The sequence below is a fragment of the Sciurus vulgaris genome, assembly GCF_902686455.1.
Source record: "Sciurus vulgaris genome assembly, chromosome: 11".
Lineage (NCBI taxonomy): Eukaryota > Metazoa > Chordata > Mammalia > Rodentia > Sciuridae > Sciurus > Sciurus vulgaris.
The window spans coordinates 113,071,733-113,094,792 of NC_136472.1; the positions used below are offsets into that span (position 1 = coordinate 113,071,733).

General features: G+C 49.9%; 1 protein-coding gene across 2 annotated transcripts; it reads left to right on the top strand.

The window, feature by feature from the left end:
- Positions 1-7,695: 7,695 nt before the first annotated feature.
- IL10RA (interleukin 10 receptor subunit alpha) lies at positions 7,696-20,308 on the top strand. 2 transcript variants are annotated; one of them, XM_079105120.1, is made up of 7 exons: positions 7,696-7,829; positions 9,948-10,062; positions 10,654-10,838; positions 12,044-12,213; positions 12,872-13,022; positions 14,580-14,698; positions 17,832-20,308. In XM_079105120.1, the coding sequence occupies exons 1-7, from the start codon at positions 7,763-7,765 to the stop codon at positions 18,756-18,758; spliced, it is 1,734 nt and encodes a 577-aa protein (XP_078961246.1). In that variant the 5' UTR covers positions 7,696-7,762; the 3' UTR covers positions 18,759-20,308. The 2 variants fall into 2 exon arrangements, with proteins under 2 accessions (XP_078961246.1, XP_078961245.1); XM_079105119.1 differs by having other exon boundaries at positions 7,697-7,829; positions 9,942-10,062.
- Positions 20,309-23,060: the final 2,752 nt, after the last annotated feature.

Consider the following 23,060-nt stretch of genomic DNA (forward strand, 5'->3'; position numbering starts at 1 on the left):
CCCTCCCACATACCCATCTCCTGGGCACAAGCGGACGCACGCCAACCACGATCCCTGGCTGGCTTCCAGTTACCATTTCTTGTATTTGTCATTAATTCTGTGAAAAAGGAAAGATGGTACTTTTAAAACGTCCTGGGAAGAGTGCCGGAACAGTGCAGGAAGACAGATCAGCTGGCCTCCAGGGGAGGATGCCAGCAATCCAAGGGTCCAGTGAGACCTCGTGGGACCAGGGGACAGGGAGGAAAGAGCCTTTCACTGTAAGCTGATCAAGACAAACTTGGTTGCAGTGAACTGAAAGAAGACACAATCTATAGGGCAAATGACAACAGTAGTACTGACACCTTCCGTGTGACCACCTTCTGTCAAAGCTGGGCCTTCTCACATCTTGTTAGTTATTTACTGTGGATATAAATCCCCCAAAAGTACATGAACCTGATAATGCCAGCATTTGACTCATTTTTGAATCCCACTGTGCCTAGACAAGGGTACTTTACAAATATTTGCTCATTTCAATCATCTGTGCAAACCAACAGATTGGAAGAAGCAGTATCATGCTCATTTTATGGCTCAGAAATCTGAAATCTTGGAAATTCATGATTTGCCCAACGTCACAGATGACAACTGAGAGACCTGGGTTTTGAACCTCAGTCTTAGTTCTTGCCATTAAGCACTCTTGCTGCTACAGGAGGTGTAGACCTTCATCGTAGAAACTAAGAAGCTGTAATTCAAGTGTTTACCAACAGTTTCTGCATTATAGAGTGGAGACTGGCTTTCCACTGTACAAGGTGAACCTTTTCAATCACGTCCATATAAGTAGGTGGTTGCCTGTTGTTTGGAAGAAGTCCTGTGCAGCTACAGTTGTTCCTAGGCAGATGCCTCAGACTGCAGCGCTTTGGGTTAGTTAAGCAAAGCCAGTCATCTGCTTGGCAGAATCATGCCCCTAGAAATCAGAGAAATGGTTTTCTAAATCTGAGTTTAGGCTGTCTCATGCCTGAAAATCATTGTTCTTAGTTCAGGTCGGGTTCACAGAGGACCAGAGAGCCCAGATACAGGCAGGAGGAGTAGACTGACTTATTCTTATCCCTTCTGTGCAAGAACCACTGAGGGAAGACTGGATTGGACCTCACATGCCACTAAACTGGGCCATACAGCTCCTGTCTCACCTGCATTGTTGTGAAAGGTTGAAAACAGACCAAGACAACCGTGTGCAAGGACTACTGGAGCCAGACTACATCTTCATGGTGCAGCTGGGAATTTCTCTTAAAGGATGGTGGTGGTATTCCTCTCCTGAATCACCACCAGAGCAACAGAAAAGAAGGAGAAGGAGGAGGAGAAGTGGGTTTGGGGCAGTGAAAAGAGGCTCCGCCTCTCTATGGGCTAAACCGTGTTCAGAGAGTCCTGGAGATGTCCCAAAGCAGGATGTTAACTGGCCTCTCCCACCACAGAGACGACCAGGCACTCAGGAGGGTTTGCAGACTGGGGCTGAACCAATGGATGCTCTGCAAGTCTACTTCTTGAAGCAGTTGTAAATGACAAACTCTTGGGTACTTTGGAACAGTGCAGGGAGACAGATGAGCAGGCCTCCCAGGGAGGATGCCAGGATTCCGAGGGTGCAGTATTGTTTGCAAGCCTCCAACAGCATTTTAAAACATGATGGGGCTGTCTGTGTCCACACTGGAAGCAAGTGGCTGCCACCCAGAGGCCACCATCATGGGATAGAAAGACATGAGATATAAACCCTCCAAGACAGCTCTGGGAAGGAAACCCAAGAACAGATGGACTTCTTGCATTCCTGGGATGGGAGTTCAGACTGTTATTATTTTAGAAGCAAGAGGAAATGACACACTTAACAACTGGAGAACTCAGGGCCATCTGGGCCACAAAAGGCCAACTCCTGTCTGTTTAAATGACCCAGGATATTTCTCTGTTGCGTCCTTCACCTCTTGCATCCCAAGTTTATAAAGCAATAATAGTGGGCTAGGTCCATGCCCTTCCTGTCAAAATGATTTTCTTAAAATTTGCTCCAATGGGAGGAGTTGTCCCAAGAGCAGTCAAAGGCCCCCTTCGCTCTAGGCTGGTGCAGTGGAGCCCAGCACATCACACAGCCTGGAGAGAGGCCAAACAAATCTGGCAATGGGAGAAAGGAACTGGCTACTTCGGGTCAGCACGATACTCTTTCTGCACTTCTCCTGACCTACTCCCTCACTTCCGAAGCCTTTATCAGTTGTCAGAACACATTTGCCTCTGGCCTTCCAAGAGTCCAGCAAGGTTACAAAGATTCCAACCTTGCCAATGACTGATAAAAGACAACAGTCTAAGGACACACCGCTGGCAGTGGCCAAGCTGGGGCTAGAACTAGGTTTCCTGTTTCCAAGGCCCATGGTTCCTCTACCTTGGGCACTGGCCAAAAACAGTATCCCGGGCAGACTCAGCCCCACTTTCTGCTGGTGCAGGGAATTAGCAGGGGAGGTCAGTGTTTCTTCCCCTGTCCTCTAAGCTGACGGACACACAACCCCACACGCTCTTCATAGTTCCACAGCTATGCTTAGCTACTGTGGCGTGACAGGCACAGTTGAACTTCAGTCTGGAGACTAGGGTTTTAATTCTGCCACTAAGTAGGTGAGTCATTCTGGCTACTTACCCCCGTGCTCTGGGTTTCCTCTACTATTTAAGATGCAAATCTGCAGGGTCCCTCTCCTGGTCAGAATCCCCCAAGGATGTCTGTCACCCACCCCACTGATGTGCAAGCAACTCCTTATTCAAGCTTGAGCCATTGTCCCTTCTGAGCTCTTTGAGAATCAGGGAATTGGGTAGAGAATAAAGGGATGTGGACATCAATCAGGTTCTGTAGATGCCACCAGAAGGCTCCTCTTAGGGCTGGGGCTAGAGTTGGACTGAGCAGTCCCAGCAGGCCCTTCCCTTCACACCCAAAATTCTCCTCAACCTCAGCATAAGGACTACCAAGTCTCCCCAGGCAGCTTCCTTATTTCTGTCTCCTTCTCAGGGTCAGTGCCCTCTGGGTCTCTCTTTATTCTATGTAGCTCTGCGATGCAGTGATCACAAGGCCTGAAACTTCCCTAATCACTAGTCCAGGGACAGAAAACTGAAAGTTGGGCCTTTTACTACATTTGATCACAATTTCCTACCCACTCAGATGCCTGCCCTACTCCCAGTGATGCCTGTTCAGAAGCATCATCCTGAAATCCTGGGTGAAGTGAAGTGAAAGTGAACACTAGCACCATCCAGAGCTCCAGATCTGCTCGAAGAATTGTTCTGGTGGCCACAAGGGCAAGATGTCCACCAGCTCTACCCTCAGGTTTTCTGGGCTCACCACATCCCTCTGCCCTCTACAGCACTCTCTCAGGCCTGAGCTGTTCCTCTTCCTCCTCCTCCTCCTCCTTCTTCTTTTTCTTCTCTCTCTCTCTCTCTCTCTCTCTCTCTCTCTCTCTCTCTCTCTCTCTCTCGACTTTTTGACATTAGTCTTCCATAAGAACTCTTCGAAGATTGTAAAGGAGACATTGCCAAGGTTGTAGAAATATGGTCTCTGCCAGACATGGTGGTGCATGCCCGTAATCCCAGCAGCTCAGGAGGCTGAGGCAGGAGGATCATGAATTCAAAGCCAGCCTCAGTAAAATGAGGTGCTAAGCAACTCAGTGAAATCCTGTCTATAAATAAAATAAAAAATAGGACTGGGGATGTGACCCAGTGTCAAGTGTCCCTCAGTTCAATCCCTGGCACAAAAAAGAAAGAAAGAGAGAGAGAGAGAGAGAGAGAGAAAAGGAAAGGAAAAGAAAAGAAAAAGAAAAAAAGAAAAAGAAAAAGAAATACAGGCTCTGGAATAAAACAGACCCAAGCTGACCTCTTAGTCTTGCCACTTACTAACTGAGAGAAAAGGGCAAGTGACTTGGTCTTTGACCTCACTTCTCCATCTACAAAACTCTAATTATAACATCCGTTCCACTGGGGGGTTATAAGGATTAAATGAGACCATGTTTGCAGGTTAATCAGGGTAGTCAACAGTAACTGCTATAAGGAAAATCTCAAAATCTCTGTGACTTGATACAAGAGTTCATTGTTTAATAAACTAATGAGGATTAGGCATCTTTCCTGCAGAGCTCTCCAGCAAGTGGTGATTCAGGGACCCAAGACCTTCCATTCCCTCGGGGTCCTCCACTGGAGCCCTTCCAGATGACTGACAGATTTGCACAGAGAAGACGGCTGGACTTGGCATCCACCAGTTCAACTTCACATTTGCTAAAACTCAGTCACCTATTCCAATGAACTTCAAGGGAGACAGGGAAATATAGTTGCCCCACATGTGCACAGGAAGAGGAAATAATGAGATTGCTAGCTAGACATCTGGCCAGTCTCTGCTCAACATGTATTTAAACACAATGCCTGATAAACCATTAAGAACTCGATAAATACAAGGTACTGTTATGATTACTTTTTATCATCTGTCCCAATACTGAGTTGAATACCTGAAATCACAGAACCTCAAGACAGACTTGTCCAAACACTGAGAATGAATAAATGAACACAAAACAAAACAAACCAGTGAGCTTCTCTCTCTCTCAGGTATGATAAGCATGCCTGGTGTAACTTCTACTCTGGGTCCTGTCTCTATGAGGCAGCAGATATGTTGGAATAACCTGCATTCAATGCTGGTTCTGCTCTGAGCAAGGTGTTAACCTATGTGTGGTTTTCACATCCCAGAACAGCAATACCAACTTACCCATTCTATAGGGCTCTCCAAAAATGTCATACTCCCTCATCCCCAATACCTGTCCTCATACACATACGTATCTGACGCACCCTTCCTATCACTCTACACTCCACTGGATCACTCGGCAAACGGGATCAAGAGTCGCTGCCCCGTGTCCCCAAGTTAGCCTACACTTCCCTTCCCACAACACTTACAACAGGATATCAAAATCTCTGCTCAGTTTCTCTCTCTAGTTAGATCATTCCCTGGGGAAGGAACTTGGTTTTGATCACCAGTTTATTTCCAGCATTAGCAAATGCCTGGCTCATAAGCGTGCACATGGCCGTATGAATGAATGAAGAATCCTGATCAAAAGAGTAACAGGGTAAGACTTTCCGATTCTTTATATCTCAAAAAAAACTAAAAGTGAAGGTAAGATGAGAAAGTAAATCATAGCATTCTCTTCCTTAAAAGGTTAGCAGGAAATAAGAAGTCCTCTCAGAAGGCAGCCACACCCTGGGTCATGCCTGACCAATTTGCCATCTAAATTTCTCAGCTCAGCATCAATAAGTGCAAAAAAGCATTCTTGCACTTAAAAAAAAAAAAAAAAAAAAAAAAAAAAAAAAAAACCTGGAACTCTCCTTCCTGGCTGATCTGAGGGTGTGGTAACAAGAGCTGTCCCCCAAGGGAGGGCTTAACTTATCATAAGTCCTGGTGGACCAAGTGGATACTACTTTCCCTTACTTATGTAGCTGGGTCAACTTGGCCTTTGCTGACCAAAAGTGAGATCTCTCTAGTCCCAATGTACATTCACAGGCACAGATGGGAACCCCAACTCCTACCCACAGCCAAATTGGAATGCTCTCAGTTCAGACCACTGGGCAACAGAGCTGATCAAAACTGTAAAGGGGGACAGGAGGAAGGAAAGATAGTGGAATGAAGCAAACATTACCTTATGTACATGTATGATTACACAAATGGTGTGACTACATCATGTACTACCAGAGAAATGAAAAGTTGTCCTCAATTTGCATACAATGAATCAAAATGTAGTCTGCTATATAACTAAATAGAATAAACAATTAAAAAAACTGTAAAGGGGTAAGACTTTTGAATTCTTCCACACCCACAATAGGGTATCTCTACAAGCCATCCTTACTCAGTGCATCACACATACCAGAGTTGGGTTTCCTTTCTCAAAAGTTACAGATAAGTCCTTCAGTGTGGACTCTGGGCACTACCAAGGAAACTTCCCAGGAGCAGAGAGAGCCTGGTGACCCCAGACTGAGCCTGGAAATGTCAAGTCCACCTTCTTTGGTTCCCATGTCCTCTGAGAACAAGAACAGGGCTCCCAGGACAGCCAGTGAGCATGTACAGCCAAGAACATGCTCAACATCACAAATAAATCCAAATGTAGACAGATTCACTACTGCATATGTGAGTGCAAGCACATATGCACATTGTAAGCATGTGCAGGCAGGTGCACACACACACACAGTAGCAACTGTCACCCTCCAATAAAAATTGATGTGGCAAAGTTTTTCTCCGCCCTTACATCTTTGGCACACCTAGAGGGCATCCTCAGTTGAGCCAGGTGACACAAAAGTACTGGCTTCAATGTTACTGGATACCCCAGCAGTGTTATTATCAGCTCCAGTAAAACCAAAAGGGGCTGGAAGATGTTGTGGACACCCCTCCAAAAGTATGTCAGGTAGGAAACACCTTCTCTAGCATCAGTTTAGCTGCAAGGCCTGCACAGAGGGCAACACTGAGAATCACACACATGTCCTCAGACACCTGCGTTCAGCACCTGGGACAGTCTCCTTCCCCAATTCAGGGCCACCATGTTCACAAGAACAATTCTGAGCCTGGTAGCCTCATATAAATTAGCTGACCATTGTAAGCTCATGGCTCACATATGACAGAGGCAGGAGACAGGAAGCAAACCTCAGACCAGCAAGCTTTCCTTTATTCAGCAGTGAAGTCCATCAATCAAGCATGGAAGGGCCCATTTTCTGGGCATGGAGCTGGCCACTGAGTTACAGAAGGAGTCTGGGTTTTATAGTTTCATTGGAGACTGTGGATGTGCAGTTTTCACAGACAGGGGCTAGTTGGACAGGTTAGGATTCAGAAAGATAATTGGCAATGGGGGAAGGTCAAAGTCCAGGGCCCAGCATTTCAGTATTTGCCTCCTTCCTTCAAGATGCACTGGGATTGAGAAGAGGTAAATGTTTGCTTTTGGTGGAGATGCTGGGGACGAACCTGGGAAGGGATGAAAGTTTGCTTTACCCCCTCAGGGCCCATTGTTAATTGGGAAAGGGTGTATTGGGAGAGGTTTAATGTTTGGCTAATTTCCCCGCCCTCCTCCTGAACCACACTGTCCCTCCATTTTTCCTGGGGAGCTGTCTTGTAGGAATACTATTTTCTTTTTTTTTTTTTTTTTTTTTTTTTTTTTTAGTCTTTTTTTTAATTGTAAACAAATGGGATACATGTTGTTTCTCTGTACATGGCCTAAAGGCATACCATTTGTGTAATCATAAATTTACATAGGGTAATGTTGTTTGATTCATTCTGTTATTTTTTCCCTTCCCCCCACCCCTCCCAAGGAATACTATTTTCTATGACCCTTCGACCTTGAACCCAGGTGCCACCCTTTAGGGCAGAGCTGTCTTTGGCCACCTGCGCTCCAACACACACACACACACACACACACACACACACACACACACACACACACACACACACGCGGGCGCGCGCGGTTTCAATGGCGCTGGAAGCCCAACGGGGAGAAGGGCAGAGTTGGTTGTAGTCTGCTTCTGCTTCTGCCTCTGCACAGACTTGTGCTGCCCGTGGAGCCAGTGCACCTCGCGGCAGCACTGGTTTGCAGACGCCACGGCGCTGGAAGGGCGGGGCCTTTAGCCCCGCCCCCACTGACGTCAGTCCTCCTACTCGGGCTCTGCCCTGGCGAGCTGCTAGAGTTGTCAGTCTCAGTCCCGCGGAGTTGCGGCAGGAGGGACTCAGGCGGACTTCGGCTCCAGAGGATGCGGCGCTCCCAGAATGCTGTCGCTCCTGGTAGTGCCTCTGACGGCGATCCTCAGCCTGTGCCATGGCTTCAGTGAGCACGGTAAGGCTCCGGACCCGGAGCAGTGCTATCACCAGCTCTAACCATGAGATTTCAGGCAAGCAAGGGGAACCAAGAGGGACTGAGAGATGTCGTAAATACTGCTCCAAAAGTATTAAGACAGTAGCAGAAAGCCTCTACCTCTCGCAACTGCCCCTCTGGGGCAGACTCCGGCCAGACTCCCTCCTGTCCTTAGCCCTTCTTTAGGGTTCTGCTGCCCACAGGGAACTCGATTTGGCTGCCCTCTGGGGAGACGGGTGCTCATAACCTCCCTTGTCCCACCTGGGCTCCTTCACACTGTCAAGACTGAATCTCAGGCTCACCTGTTGTGGAAGCGGAAGAGTTTGAGATTGACGGGGGTGGAGGATCAATAGCCCCTACCCACCCCCAAACTCATCCACCCACTTTTTTTTTTTTTTTTTTTTTTTTTTTTAATGCACTTCTTGCCAAAGCAAAAATTTAGCCCTGGCTTTTTTGCTCTTCTGGTGCCATGATAGGACTGCTTCTTCTCTGGGGAATAATTTTGATAATTTGATCCCCTTCTGACTCTCTTCTCCCTTTGCCTTCCCGTCTCACCTCCATCTCTGCCCTTTCCTCACCCTTTGGTCTTTAGCCCCCCAACTCACTCCCACTGCCCCTGCCTCCCTCCTGCCTTACCCCTATCTCTTAATTCTGGCTCAGTTTCTGCAACCAAGAAACTCCATAAAGAGTATGAAAGGGGCCAGAGTTGGAGGGACCAAGAACAGATGCAGGGAGAGCAGGAACCAAAATCTCTTCTACGTGATGCCAAAATACAAAGTAAAACATGCAGTCAGGCTTTCACGGGATCGGGGGGCTGAGGTGGGGATGTGCAGCCCAAACACCACAAAGAGCGGCTGTGTTTTTCACTTCCCATATAATGTTTTGCAATTAAAACAGATTTAAGGCTCAAAGACAGTAAATGAAAGGAAGTAAGAGACAGGGACACAGGAGGCTGAGGCAGGAGGATCACAAGTTCAAGGATAGCCTGGGCAATCTAGTGAGACCCCAAGTGTGTGGTGGGGGGGGGGCAGATTTTTCTAAATGAGAATGGCAGAGTCAGAAAGAAAGCAAGATTTGAGAGATGTTGAGAAGTTAGAGAATGGGGTAATTGGGGGCAGAGCCACTGTCAAAGGAGCCGCTCTAAGGGATCAAGAAGGAGGGAAGGGGAACCCACTCGCTACTGGCCCTGACTGTACTTTGTGCCCAGCACCACATTGGCAAAGGCTGGTTTGATGCTCTTGGAGCCAGTGCTGCCTGTGGTGAATGGTGTGTCGGGGCTGGGAGGATGGCAGGGTGGAGGCAGAGCTTGGTGTTTCAAATCTCACCTTAGAGCCAAGAGCGATAGTTCTGTGTGGAGAAGTCTTCAGCACAGTCTAGAATGAGGGCTGATTCATCCTGCCTGTCCTCACCCAGCCTGAGGTGGGCATCTGGCTGTAGGTAAAGCCCTCCTGGAAGTCAGGGAATGGGACAAGCCCTCAGTTTGGGCAACCCAGGAAGAGACCATCTGCTCAGGTAAATGTCAACAAGCAGGGTGTTTGTGTACCCAGAGAATACCAGAAAAGTGACCTTGGACTGGGTCTGGGTGGGGACCAGGGGTGAGGTTGGGGATAGGCCTTAGGATTGCGCTGGAGCAAGGACAGGGATCAGGCAGAACCAGACACTAGTTCATCTGAACTCACTGCTGACATGCCTTAGCCCTCCCCCTGTCTTCTCTCCTGGGCTACATTGGACCCAGCTATCTTCTCATCCACCATTGTGCTTCTGTTCACCAATGGTGCAGAACCCAACCCTAGCTCTGGAATCAGACATATCTGGGTGCAAATCCACACTCTGCCCCTTACCAGCTCCGTTGGCCTTGGGCAAGTCACTTAACCTCTCTGAGCTTCCATTTCTTCTTCAGTAAAATGGGGTAATAAATGCTCTCCATGCAGAGCTGATGTGACATGGAACATAGCAAAACATGTAGCACAGTGCTCAGCTTATCGCAGAGGACCCAGCAAATGAATTCTAGTTCTTGTCACCATCACCCCATGGTGCTCCTCATCCCAGAGGGTGGGCTTTGCGAGTTCTGGTATTGACATCTCTTCTCCCTAGGAACAGAACTTCCCAGCCCTCCATCTGCGTGGTTTGAAGCAGAATTTTTCCAGCACATCCTCCACTGGACACCCATCCCTAATCAGTCTGAAAGCACCTACTATGAAGTGGCACTCCTGGAGTAAGAAAAGGGGAGGAGGGAGGGAGGAGGGAGGCGGTGAGAGATGGGTGGGTTCGTCTCCATCTGCTCCCCTTTCACAGGAACATGCCTGCCTTGTCATTTGAGGCGAGACCAGAGGGGACCCTGACACATATCTACCTAGTTGACAAGAGCTGGTTGATTCCCATAGATACTAAGCATGCTGGGAGCTCTGGAGTGAGAAGGCCAGGGTTTTGCCTTCTCCCCCAAGGCTTTTCCGTCTTACAGGAAAAGCATCCACAGTATTCAGAAACCATAATGCCTGCACACATAGTGGGGAGATGTTAGAAAGTAGGCTGAGGCACAGGGCCAGCAGGTCTTTCTGGAGGGATACCACTGGAACTACTCCTGTTCCCACTGTTGACTCTTCTAGACCACAGAGAAGTTCGCATGAGGTCCCCAAACCAAGACAGACCCTTTGCATTTAGATGCCCTGGACTAGAGGGAATAGCCCAAGGGTGTTCCCCTTTCTTCCGTGATGGAAGCTCCCTGGCCAGGCCTCTCGATGCCCTCTTAAAGGAGTAGACTCGAGCATAGTTCCTGCCCTAGCCGCCTACCCTGATACCTCTTCAGGTACGGAAAGGAGCCCTGGAGAGACATCCCCAGCTGCAGACGTACCCTGGAGTTCTCCTGTGATCTCACCACAGCCACCCTGAACCTGTACCACAACAATGGTTACCGGGCCAAAGTCCGGGCAGTAGATGGCAGCCGGCACTCCAACTGGACCTCCACCCAAACCCGCTTCTCTGTGGATGAAGGTGATCTTCCTCCCCTGGACCTAGGACATGGCTTTTTGGTCCCTTCCAGCCAGAAACTCGAGCCTCAGGCTTTTCTTTGGTTCCCAGAGCTCATCCGGTCATCAGGCATTCTGAGCCGGGAACTAGTTGCCCAAACAGGTCTGAGTCAGGACTTTGGAGAAGGTTAGATGAAAATAGCCAAGTTTTTCTGAGATTTAAAAGGGAACTGGAGTTGTTTATCCCACAGAAGGGAGGTCTTGGGGTGTGCTGGAGCCGCTGAGTCATGAAGGCCAGGCCTGTGAACTTGTGGGGTTTGGGGAAAGGAAGAAAATCCATTAGCACTCAGCATAGTGCCCCAAGCAGTGGGTGGATTTGGATGAGGTCCTCCCACCTGTAGGGGTGAACGCCCAGGGGTCATCCCTTTGAAGCAGGAAAGTGCTGCTAAAGAAAAGGCAGGGATCTCTCTGGAAGGTAATAGAAATGGTGAAGCCTCACACCCCACACCCCGTGGGCTTCTCCTGTCCCACAAATTGGAAATGAGCTTGGTCTGTGTGCATGGTGAACTTGCTCTGCAGGGTTCCGATTGGAGCTAATGGTCTGGAAGGTTGGTGGTTCCCAAATGCCTGCTCACATACCAGTGCTCAGCCAGCTACAGAAATGCTTCCTAGGGGGTATGTTTAAAAATACATTTCTAGCCAGATGGGCTGGCGCATGCCTGTAATCCCAGTGACTTGGGAGGCTGAGACAGGAGGACTGAAAGTTCAAGGCCAGCCTCAGCAACTTAATGGGGCCCTAAGCAACTTAGTGAGATGCTGTCTCAAATTTTTAAAAAATAATAAAAGGGCTTGGGATATAGCTCAGTGGTAAAGGATCCCTGAGTTAAATCCCAGTACCAACACACACACACACACACACACACACACACACACACACGTACATATGTACATATGTACGTTTACGTGTGTGTGTGTGTGTGTGTGTGTGTGTGTGTGTGTGTGTGTATTTCCAGTGCCCAGTCTGCAAAATTCAGGTTCCCTCTGTCTGGAGAGGGCCCAGGGCACCTGTATTTCAAACACTGCCCAAGAAGTTCATATGTTTTGTTGTGTTGGAAACCTGTGGCCTAGGTTTTAGGGTAGGTAAAGCTTGACCCTGGAGGCAAGTCATAGGTGGGATCCCCATGCCCTCCCCCTGCCTTGGCCTCATGGCTTTGTCCCTTCCCCATTCAGTGACCCTGACAGTTGGAAGCGTGAAGCTAGAGATGCAGGAGGGCTCCATTCTTGGGACTATCCAGCCCCCCAGGCCCCAGATGGCCCCTGAAGGCAACACGTATGAAAAGATCTTCAGACACTTCCGCCAGTATGAGATTGCCATCCGCAAGGTGCCAGGAAACTTAACGGTATGAGGTCCCCAAGGGCCACAGGGCCAGGGCTCCCCAGGCTTCCTGGTCCCCTGGGCCAGAATCACTTTGGGGCAGAGTAGAGAGATCCTAGGTACCGAAGAGGGAGTTGAAATGACCTTGGCCCTCAAACATACACTCCTGGGGGGAAGGCATTGCCTGCCAGGTGTCAGCTGCTCCCAAGACGTGATAGATCTTGTTTCTGACCCCTCGCCACGGGTACTTTATGCCATCTTACAGATGAGGCTGTGTAACTTCCCAAGGGCACCCCTGCAGGTGGGAGATCTGGAATGGGCAAAATCCATCCTCTTCCCTCTTCACCAAGGTTGATTCAGGTTCTTCCTGGAAAGATTCTCAGCTTCTGTAAAAGTCTCCCTTTCCTCTATTAATACAAAATTGGTTGTGGTAATCACAGAGATTCTGGGATGCTCTGATAATCAGTTTGTTATCTTAGGAAAAGACGGAAGGGGTTGTCTGCAGTTATTTCTAAGGGCCCCTCCAGGGCTGGGGATATTTAGAGCTGAGAGGCAGAGCACTTTCCTAGCATGCAGCAGGCCTGGTCCCGGCCTGTGCAACACACAGAAAGCCAGCCTCCAGCTCTTCTCGGTACCATGGCATACAAGGATTTTGTTCATTGTTGTTCTTGTTTTTGTTTCAGTTCATAATCAAGAGGGTCAGACATGAAAATTTCAGCCTCCCAGCCTCAGGAGAGGTGGGAAAGTTCTGTGTCATGGTGAAGCCATCTTTGGCCTCCCGAACTAACAAGGGGGCCTGGTCAGAGGAGCAATGCATCGTCCTTTCCAAGCAGTGTGAGTGGGCTCAGATTGGCATCCGGGTGGAGAAGGACCTGGAAGGGCTGGCACAATCCGGAAAGCATCAGGCACTGTAGTGGCACTGTTCCAGCCCATTAGAGGGGCCCTGTTGTGCCCATTTTAGAAATGAGGGAACTGAGGCTCCATGTAGGCAACTTCCATCGCACCAGGTCCCCTGATTCTGGTCCTGCCACTTGAGTACAGCTGTGCTTCCCAGGGACCTCCTCAGGACCCCACGCACCTGCCTCCCAGCCAGCTGTGCTAGTTCCTGTTTGTTGCAGTCTCGTAATGTCCTTCCTCAGAGCTGGGGTACAAAGGGCTTCTCTTGCCCTTTCTCTATGTCTCTCCCCGGAGAGGAAGCAGAACTGAGCTGTCTCCTGGGAAGAGCTGCTAAGGTCAGCACCGCCCACTCCACACACCAGGCCAGTAGTGAGGGAGAGGTACCAGTGTGGAGCCAAGTGCTGCCCTCCAGGATCTGGCCCTCGGCTAGGAGGCAGAGCGTGCCCAGAGGAAGCAGCCACATAAGGCCGCAAGGTCAACAGTGAGGGCCCAGGGAGTGCCCTGTCCAGCAAAGACGACAGTGACTCCACTCCACAGTAGAGTCCATTGTGTGAAGAACACTCAGCAACTCATTGTCATTGAAGAGCCACTGCAGATGAAGGCACCACATATGCATCAGGCAGCCTTAAGTGCTTTTTAAGGCCAGATACAGTGGCACACGCCTGTAATTCCAGCAACTTGGGAGGCCAAGGCAGGATTGTAAGTTTGAGGGTAGCCTCAGCAACTTAGCAAAGCCTTAAGCAACTTAGTGAAACCCTTTCTCAAAAAAAATGTTTTAGAGTGGGTGGGGATTACTGGGGATGTGACTTAGTGGTAAAGTTTCCCTGGGATCAATACCAAGTACTAAAAAATAAATAAAGAGAGAGAAAGAAAGAGAGGACTTTTTTGTACATTGATTCATTAATAGAAGAAATAGTTTTGTTCTGGTCTCACCACTTATGAGAAATGTAACCTTGGGCAAGTGACTTAGATTCTCTAAATCCTAAGCTTTGAAATGGTGGTGACGGTAACATCTGTCTCCTCAGGTTGGTAGAAGGGTCTGATGATGTAAGTAAAATTCTTGGGACAAGATTACACTTCACAACCAAATTATGAGGTGTAATTTTTTCTCATTTTATAGATGAACAAACTGAGGCTCAGAGACATTAAGTGTTTTGTCCACAGGCCCTCAGCTAGCAAGTGCTAGAGCTGGGATTTGAACCCAGGTCTGGCTGCCCCTGAAGCCTCTGCTCTTGCCTGCTGTGCCATCCTGACTTCTTGTTCTGTTTGCCTTTGGATGCAGAGAGCTGGAAGCAGAGTCAGTGTGGCCAGCAAGGGGACCCTTCATGGCAGGGTCAGGAAGGCTGGCAGAGGTTCGCTATGGCAGAGTAGTTGCCTGTGTGGGTGACCTGGGCCCCTCGCTGAGTAGTTCCTCAGAGTGACCAAGGACCTCTGGGGACTGTCCCTTAGTGTCCCATGGTGCCAAGGTACTAATGCATCTGTCTGGGCCTGCAGATCTCACTGTGACCAACCTCAGCGTCTTCACCTCTGTCCTACTGCTCTGTGGAGCTCTGGCCTACTGTCTGGCCCTCCAGCTGTATTTGCGGCACCGGAGGAAGCTGCCTTCTGTCCTGGTGAGTCTCACGGGGAGGCCATTGCCCAGACACTCCAGGGCTCTGGGAGGGCAAGGAGTTCCTTCGCTCCCAGGCTGTCCATTCCCTTGGCTCACCTCCGCTTTCAGCCCTGACATTATCATGGGCACCCTCATCAAGCACCATGGGGACAGAGGGAGGAAGTAAACACAAAATCCCATCCTGAGAACACTGTCATCTAGTAACCCAGATACAACAGGTACATGCTGAGCAATCACAAATCCCAATGGCCACCAGTCATGGCCTTATCTATTAATACTTGGCCATGGTCCAGCCCTGTACATTAGTACCAGTTATTATCCTCATTTTAGAAGTGAGGACTTTGAGGCACAGAGAGGTTGTTCCATGCACAGATTTGCACAGCCAGGAAAAGTCATGATGGGAGCCCATCTTCCCACACTTGGTGGCCAAGAGCAATGACACCAAACAAGACAGGAAGAAGGGCTCAAGCTGTCAGAGAGGGAGGGAGCAGAGTAGAGAGGTGACGCTGGAGAGGAGGAGGCCAGGACCTCCCACCCCTCCCAGTGGGTCACATCTGGGAGTGGCACATCAGCCTCCAAAAGCCATCACGCAAGAACTGTGCAGCAGCTCAAAAATTCAGTCCACCTCGCCTGGGTCACCGCCACAGAGCCGGCCTTGCTGTGTACTGAAGGACCCCGCTTAGTCAGGAATGCAGGAGCCCCAGGGAAGCTCACAAGGGGAAAGGAAAACTCCAGAGGGATCCCAGGATCTCTAAGAAAAATAATGAGAGAGTCCAAGTTATTTTGAGTGAAGATTCCTGGATCTGTGTGTGTGCGTGCAAGGTGGGGTAGTAGACCACTGGTCTGATTAATCTCTTTCCAGGTGAGAAAGTACTGTGTCCCCTGCTCACTACCCTGGGTAGACAGATATGAGGAGGAGACTGAGGACAGGCAGCACTTACAGCCTTCAGGGCTTTTGCAGTACCTCCTTGTGTCTAGCTGAAGTGTCTACTCATCATCCTTTCTCTGCATTCCTGAGAGATTCAGTTCCTTGGCCTGTTTCCCAAGTACTTTGAACATATACTCCAGGCAGGGCCTGGAGCTAGGAAGGTGGTGGCTTCGGAATGCACTGGGAGACGGGGACAAGATGGCTAGAAGAAAGCAGTGGGGTGGGGGAATGGTGGTCCTGGTACCCAGGATGGGAGATTCTAGTTAGGGGTCAGGAGAGGCATCCAGAAGCTGTGAGGTGGAGCTTGAGCTGGTTACTGTACATTGACCACATGGACAATATTGTCTGAGAAGGGGCTGATTAATGTGGCCCCTGGTCCCAAGGGACTTGATCACAACTGATGTGTAAACCATTAGCTTAGCACAAAGCGGTGAAAAACATCCGAGCATTAGAGATGACAAGCACTGCTGGGTTTTTGTTCCTTCTGTACCTTTGGATCACAGAATTCACTTGTCCTGGAGGGTTTCTTCTCCTTGCGTTAAATACAGCCCAGTTTCCTTCACCTGAGGATCAGAGCCATCACTGACTTATAACACCCAGAGCACTTTCACAGTCTTTAGTTTGTTCCCATTCATTAGCTGGCTTGATCTGCTCTTTCAAATGTCCATCCAGGGACATTGGCTTGGAAATCAGGGATCTCAAATCATGACAGTTGAGTATAAATTTCAGGTTTGCTCTTCATTGCTGTGTGACTTTGGGCAAGCCATTTAACTTCTCTGAGCTTCAGTCTTCTCCTCTAAGTAATAGAAGTCAAAGTACTTCCCTTATGAAATGACTGGAGGGTGAAATTCAATTCAACACATATTTACTGAGTGCCTTCTTTGCATCATGTATGGTACTTTACATGTCTTAACAACACAAGTAGGCATGTGCTGTGATCATTTCCACTCTGCAGATGAGAAACCAAAGCACAGAAAAGATAAGTAATTTGGTCCAAGTGACAAAACTGGTAAGAGACAGAGCTTGGATTTGAACCCATGGAGTCTGGCTCCAGAGTATACATCCTTAACACCAAGCAATATGATAGTAATGGAGACTCAACCAGTGAGAGTTGCTTCATTTGCTTCATTGCGTACTAAGGAAGTGAGGGCAGATGTGCAATGGTGAGTCAGCAAATCAGTCAACAAACCGTATGAATGCCTCCTCATGCCAGCTCAGTTCGAGCTCTGGGGACAGTGCAGCAAACACGAGTAGACAGATCTGGCCCTCACAGAACTTAGGAGGGGAGTGAGTCAGTGTCTTACTTCCAGGAACTGAATGCTAGGAAGAAATGAATGAGGCTAATGTGGAGAGCATGTCTTGGAAGGTCTCCGTGAAGAGGTGACATCCGAGCCAAGACCTAAACCATGAGGGGGACACAGCTATGCAAAGTGCAGAGAGAAGAGTATCCCAAACGGAAGGATTCGCAGGTGTAGAGGCCCTGCTGTGTCCCAGGACAGAAAGAACACACTGCAGCTAGGGCAGAGGAGAGACGGGGAGAGGGCTCAAATGACTTCCCTGGGACCCTTGGCCATGCATGGGGAACAGGTCCTTGGCTGCTAGTTCTGTACTTGTTCCACTGTCCCACGTGCAGCCACCCTCTGTGCAGGTCACAACCCAGAAAGTGGAGAAATGAATGTCTCACATCCAGAATTTTTTTAAAAAGTGGGCAGGTTGGGAGAGATTAGACTAGATGGAATGTATCATTGCTCACAGGCAGTAAGTGTTATTTTGGGAAGCTGGTTCCATTTGCTTCTATATGAGTTACAGGTATGGGTTATCATGTAACATTTCTATCTTATTTGAGGTCATTGTCAAAAAGTTCGAAACATACTTCTAATGGGTGGGTCCAGAGTGCTGTCATGTGTGAAAAGCCCAGTAGCCGGAGCTGCCTGGGAGTTGGCAGCCTTCCAACAGGCTCCCATGCTGCCTTGTGTCCCCTTCCATGGGACTCTGGGAATACCAGAGTCCCATGTGCAATCTGGCCTGGGCAGAGAAAGCCTCAGGAGAAAAGCTGATTCCAAAAGAGCACCCTGTGTGTTGTCCAGGCCCTGTGGTCCCCTTCTGTTGATGCTGCCCTCCTTGGCCTCTGGCCTCACCTATATAGCTCTGGGGAGGGCTCCTGCAGGTGGCCCCGACCAATCTCACTCTGCCCTTTCCTCCCCAGGTCTTCAAGAAGCCCAGCCCCATCATCCCTGTCAGCCAGCTTCCCTACCCAGAGATGCAAGACACCATCCATTCCCTCATCGAGGAAGCCTTCCCAAAGGTGTCCCCAGAGCTAAGGAACTCAGACCTGCATGGCAGCACGGACAGTGGCTTTGGCAGTGCCAAGCCATCCCTGCAGACTGAAGAGCTCCAGTTTCTCCTCCCTACCCCGCACCCCCAGGCCTGTGGGGCTCTGGGAAAGGGGGTGCCCACAGAGCTACAGGACAGCTGCAGTAATGGCAGCCACAGCAGCACAGACAGTGGGATCTGCTTGCAGGTGCTCAACTATGGCCCTGGCCCGGGCCCCACCTGGGAGCAGCAGGTGGAGAAAGCTAGCCAGGGCCAGGATGACAGTGGCATTGGCCTAGTCCACAACTCTGAGGGGCAGCCAGGGGATGCCCAGAGTGGCTCCACCTTGGGCCATGTCAGTCTCACGAGGCCTGAGGTGCTTGAGGAGGAAGACCCAGCAGCAGTGGCATTCCCGGGCTACCTGAAACAGACCAGATGCACAGGAGAGAAGGCAGCCCCAGCAGGCTGCCTGGAGGAAGAGACGCCCTTGACAGGTGACCTTGGCGCCCAGTTCAGGACATACCCAGATGCTGAGGCAGACTGGCCTCCACCAGCTTTGGCCAAGGGCTACATGAAACAGGATCCTCCCAGAGTAACTGTGGCTCCCTCAGGTTCCCCCACTGGACAGTGGAACCAACTGCCTGCGGAAGGTTCATTCCTGGGTTTGACCAACTCTGGTGACCTGGGAACATCAGACTGGAGTTTTATCCATGATCTTGCCCCTCTGGACTGCGTGGCAGCCTCAGGTGGTCTCCTGGGCAGCTTTGACTCAGACATGGTCGCCTTGCCACTGATCTCCAGCCTGTACTCAAATGAGTGACTTGGCTCAGGGCAGCTTTTGATTTCAGCCATGCCTGCGCCTTTGCCTGGACCAGGAGGAGGAGTCCCAGGGATCGAAAGTGAAACATGAGGCCAGTCTAGGCATTCTTCTTCAAGCCCACTGGGGCCAGACCTCGACAGGCCCTGCAGGACAGGAGGAGACCATCTTGCTGGAGTAGCACAGGGCGCATGTCTGGCGTTGGCCTGTTTCACTAAATGGGGTCCTGCAGATTTTGGCAGAGCGGAGGACAGGGCAGAGACCTCCCTCTCCTTGTGACTCTTTCCTGTAAAGCGTTCTGCGCTCAGGGGAACCTCAGGGTTTTCTGGAGTCTAGTGTGGCAGCCAGGCTGAAGTCAGCTCAGGCCCGGATGCTTCCTTCAAGCTCGCCAGGCATCAGAGCCTCCTGCAGGCTGGAGTACTAAGAAAATGGACTTTCAGGGACTCGCCGCAGGGTCATTGCTAGGGGGAGAAGGCAGGAGCAGAGGCCGAGGTTGATCTCTAGAGTGGTCTCATGGAGAAGCTCCTTCACAGGGAGTTGTCTGCATTGATCAGAGCATAGATGTTCAGGTGGCCTCTGGGCTTGGGCACCAACTCACAAGGGCACCAGAGAGACAGGGCTAGGACTTGCACCTGTGCTTGCTGCTGATGTCTAGCTCCAGGCCCAGAGGTCAGGCACTGGGCTGGGATCCTTCAGTCATGTGATCTTGGGCCAGTCAATTCTCAGAGGGCTTCAGTTTCCCATGGGCAAAATAGGGACTCATTCTTTAGAGGGTCCCTATGTTGGATGTTAGCCAAGCTGGCCCTGGGGGTGACATTTCAGACCCTATTCAACTCTGCTCTGGGAGGAAGAAAACTCTGGAACCCATCTTCCCAGAATCAGCTTCCTGTTCACTGCAAGGGCTGACAGTTCTAGCAGGAGTCTGTGGGATCATGCTCAGAGAACTGCTCATCTCTGGGGTCCAGCGGGGTAGGTGTGGGCCCTGCTCCCCTACTGTCCATTCGAAATCTCTCCTCAAATAAAGGCATTTGACAGTCCCCAGACAAGAATGCTGAGAAGAACAGGCCTGTGGATGCCTTCCAAAGTCATCTCTTGGCCTTGCATTTCTCTATGACATTCTGAAGACAGGCCTTCTGGCCCAGGGAACCCAGCCATGGCCCTGCCACTCTGCTAAGAAGCTCCTAGGTGCCAATCTGATAACCGAATCAGAGCAACATGCTTAAGAGAGGCTTTCTCAGGGTTTCCTTTATTTATTTTACTCCTTTATTTATTGAAGAGGCGGCATAGGACAGGGGAAGACTCCTGGGTGTCTCAGCAGCCATGGAGTTCTAGCTCTGATGCCACTGCTTCTAACCGTGTGAACTTGGGCAAGTCACTTTTCCCCTGTGAGCCTCACAGTTTCCTTGTTTGTAAAACTATAGAAGAATGCCGGGCTTGTCTAATTCCCAGGGACATGAGGTTCCCCTGAGAAAATGGGCATGTGCCTGGAACATGGAGCTCTATGAATGAGGGAATGTACGGTTTTTATTCCAATAAATTGTCTAGACCACGGCGATCTTAAGAAACCGGTCGAATTTCTGATAACCCAGCAGCTGGTGGAGGCCTTGGTTGATGATACTTGGGATGATAATAAAGAGGGCTTTGCTCAAACCAGACAGAACCCACCCACATCAAGAGCTTATGCTCACATGTATGGCTATGACCTTGAAAAAATGATTTATCTGCTCGAAGTTTCCAATTTCCCATCCGTAATGTGGGGATGGCAACTCCTCGCAGGGCTGTTGTGAGGTTTAAATGAGATTATGTCTAAAAAGTTTAACAGGGTGCCAGGCATGTGGGGGTTCCTGTATAAATAGCCATCACTGGCTATTAAGACTGTAAAGGGAAATTCTTTCTTGGAAATGGGTGAAAATGAAAGCGATAAGGAGTTTGCACAAGGGTTCTTTCACAAGACTAGGAAGGGAGAGGGTGGAAAGTGCACCTGCAGCATTTTAGATGTGAAGTTCGACAACCTGGAAAGGAGACCTGCCCCCCTTTCAGGAAGGCAGCAGCCCAGACCTTGCTGGAGCCTCACCTGCTCGCCTTGCCCTGGAGTTGTCCGGGGTAGTTCTCATAAGTGCGGAAGCTCTGCATTCTGTTCTGAAAGCAGCCTGCTCCTTCCTCGAAAAGCCACACGTGGGTTTGACTCTCCCTGAGCTCAGCCCAGTGGGTGGAGCAAACCACAGTCCCGAGGCCTGAGCCTCTGGTGTGCTGTCCTTTGTCCCAGCCCGGACCCCCCCCCCACCACCCCCTCGGAGATGACGCCTTATCTCTTTTACCCTGTGTTGACTCCAACATGCCTCTCCCCCTTTTGCTCTGAGAAAGTAAGTTCTGGAAAAGTACCCATTTTATGCCCTTCAGCGAACTTGACCATTTGGGGTCTGCTCACACTTTTATCTGGAATTGGCAAGTTGGAAAGGGAAGTAGAGGTGTTGGAGATGGCCCCTTCCCCAGGGAAGAGGCCTCTGAGGCAGGTGGGATGAAGCTGACCGTGGGGTGGAAAAAAGTTTCAGAAAATAAGAGAAATTCTACTCTTAGAAGAGGAGGCCAGTTTGGTTGGAGGCAGCGTGAGGAGCAGCCCACGGTACCAAATGGAGTCAGAAGATGACTCTCAGGGCTGGCCTGCTCTGGCTCCTGGGTCTCGGGGCTACTCTCTGAGCGCCCAGCACGGGTAGGGCTGGGGAAGAGGCCGAGAGCCCTTTCAGGCATCAGGTGGATGAGACACTTGCCCTCTTCTCTGGAATTGAAATTAAAGTCCCCACGAGAAGGCCCTGATGTTTCTTCTGCTCAGCGACCTCCTTCAAGGGCTTTTCCAGCCTGAGGAATGTGTGTGATTCTCTGTTTCTGTGAGCTAACGGAACTTCCTCTTTACCAAGGAGAGAGGCGAAATGGGCTGGTATTGACGGAAGAGGAAATTCTATCGAACTGTGTTTTCCCAACTTTGTAAATAGCTACAGTCAAGGGATTGCCTCGTCCTCCCAAGCATCCCTCCACCGCCCCCATGCACACAGTATCACAGAGCATACCCAATCCCTGAGTGTGGGTCCCACCCAGAGCCCCTGCTGCCCCTGCACCACTGGGCAGAAGTTCTCAGAGCCCCTCCTGTGAGTGGCAGATAAAGGGGAGATGAGGGCTGTGCCCACTCAAGACAGCAGCCTGGTAACTGTGAGAGCCAGGTCCAGCAGTCAGGGTTTTTATCAGGCCTGAGCTAAAGGACACTAGGTACTAGGAAGCTTGACTCATTCGTTTCCTGCAGTACTCATGGGTTTGAGGGTTTCTTTTGAAGCAAACCCACAATTTAAAATTCAATGCTTTGTTATTAGTGGCCCTCATCACCTTTCCTCACTATCAGATTGATCTTAACTTCTCTTAATTTCCCATAAACCTCCAAAAAACGGAGATGGGGCTCAGTCAACACTGATGAGGAAGGACTGGGCAGGATGAAATTAGTATTTTAAAAACACGACCCTGTCCAAAACCTAAGGCTCTAGTCAGAGGGAATGAGGCGGGAGGCAGGGAGACATGGCTGGAAGCTTTTATTGTAGGTGGCACTTCATTTCTTCAACAAACATCTACTAAGCGCCAGACCTGATGTTCAAACCCTGGGAACAAAAGGGACTTGGCTTCATGGAGTGTGCCATCTGCTTATAAAGGCGAACAGCGAGCTGGCAAGCACAGTAACACTTATACCGTGGTAAGTGCCGAGGAAGAAATGATATTCCACCCGAAGGCTGAGGCAGGAAGCAGAGAGGCAGGGTAGGGGGCTCTCAGCTCTGGTTATGGCAAGCGTAACCTGGGGGACTGTAACAACTGACGTTTCTCATGGTTCTAGAAGATGGAAAGCCCAGGACCAAGGTGCCAGCTGACTCAGTTCCTGGTGAGGACCACCTTTCTGGCTTGCAGCTGCCCTGTGGATTGTGCCCTCACAAGATGGAGAGGATTCTGGTCCTCCTCCCCTTCTAAGAACACTAATCCCATCAAAGGGTCCCTCCCTGCTGACTTCGACACCTAACTACTCCCAAAGACCCACCTCCAAATGCCATCACATGGGGGCTCAGGGCTGCAACTGATGAGCTTGGGCATGGCGGGTGGGTGGGGACACCAGTATTCACTTCATTACAGAGGCTTATGCAACAGCCCAGTCGAATAACCGTATTGAGCAGGGGCAGAAAAAGGGACAGATGCAAAAGACATTTTAAAGAAAGAGTTGGCAAGACAGGATGGCAGCCTTCAGTGAAAGGAGTTAGAGGTGCTCATCACACTTGA

Coding starts and splice junctions, on each gene's coding strand:
- IL10RA (XM_079105119.1), top strand. CDS start 7,763: ATGCTGTCGCTCCTGGTAGTGCCTCTGACGGCGATCCTCAGCCTGTGC. Junction 10,063..10,653: donor TATGAAGTGGCACTCCTGGA/GTAAGAAAAGGG, acceptor ATACCTCTTCAG/GTACGGAAAGGAGCCCTGGA. Junction 14,699..17,831: donor GGAAGCTGCCTTCTGTCCTG/GTGAGTCTCACG, acceptor TTTCCTCCCCAG/GTCTTCAAGAAGCCCAGCCC.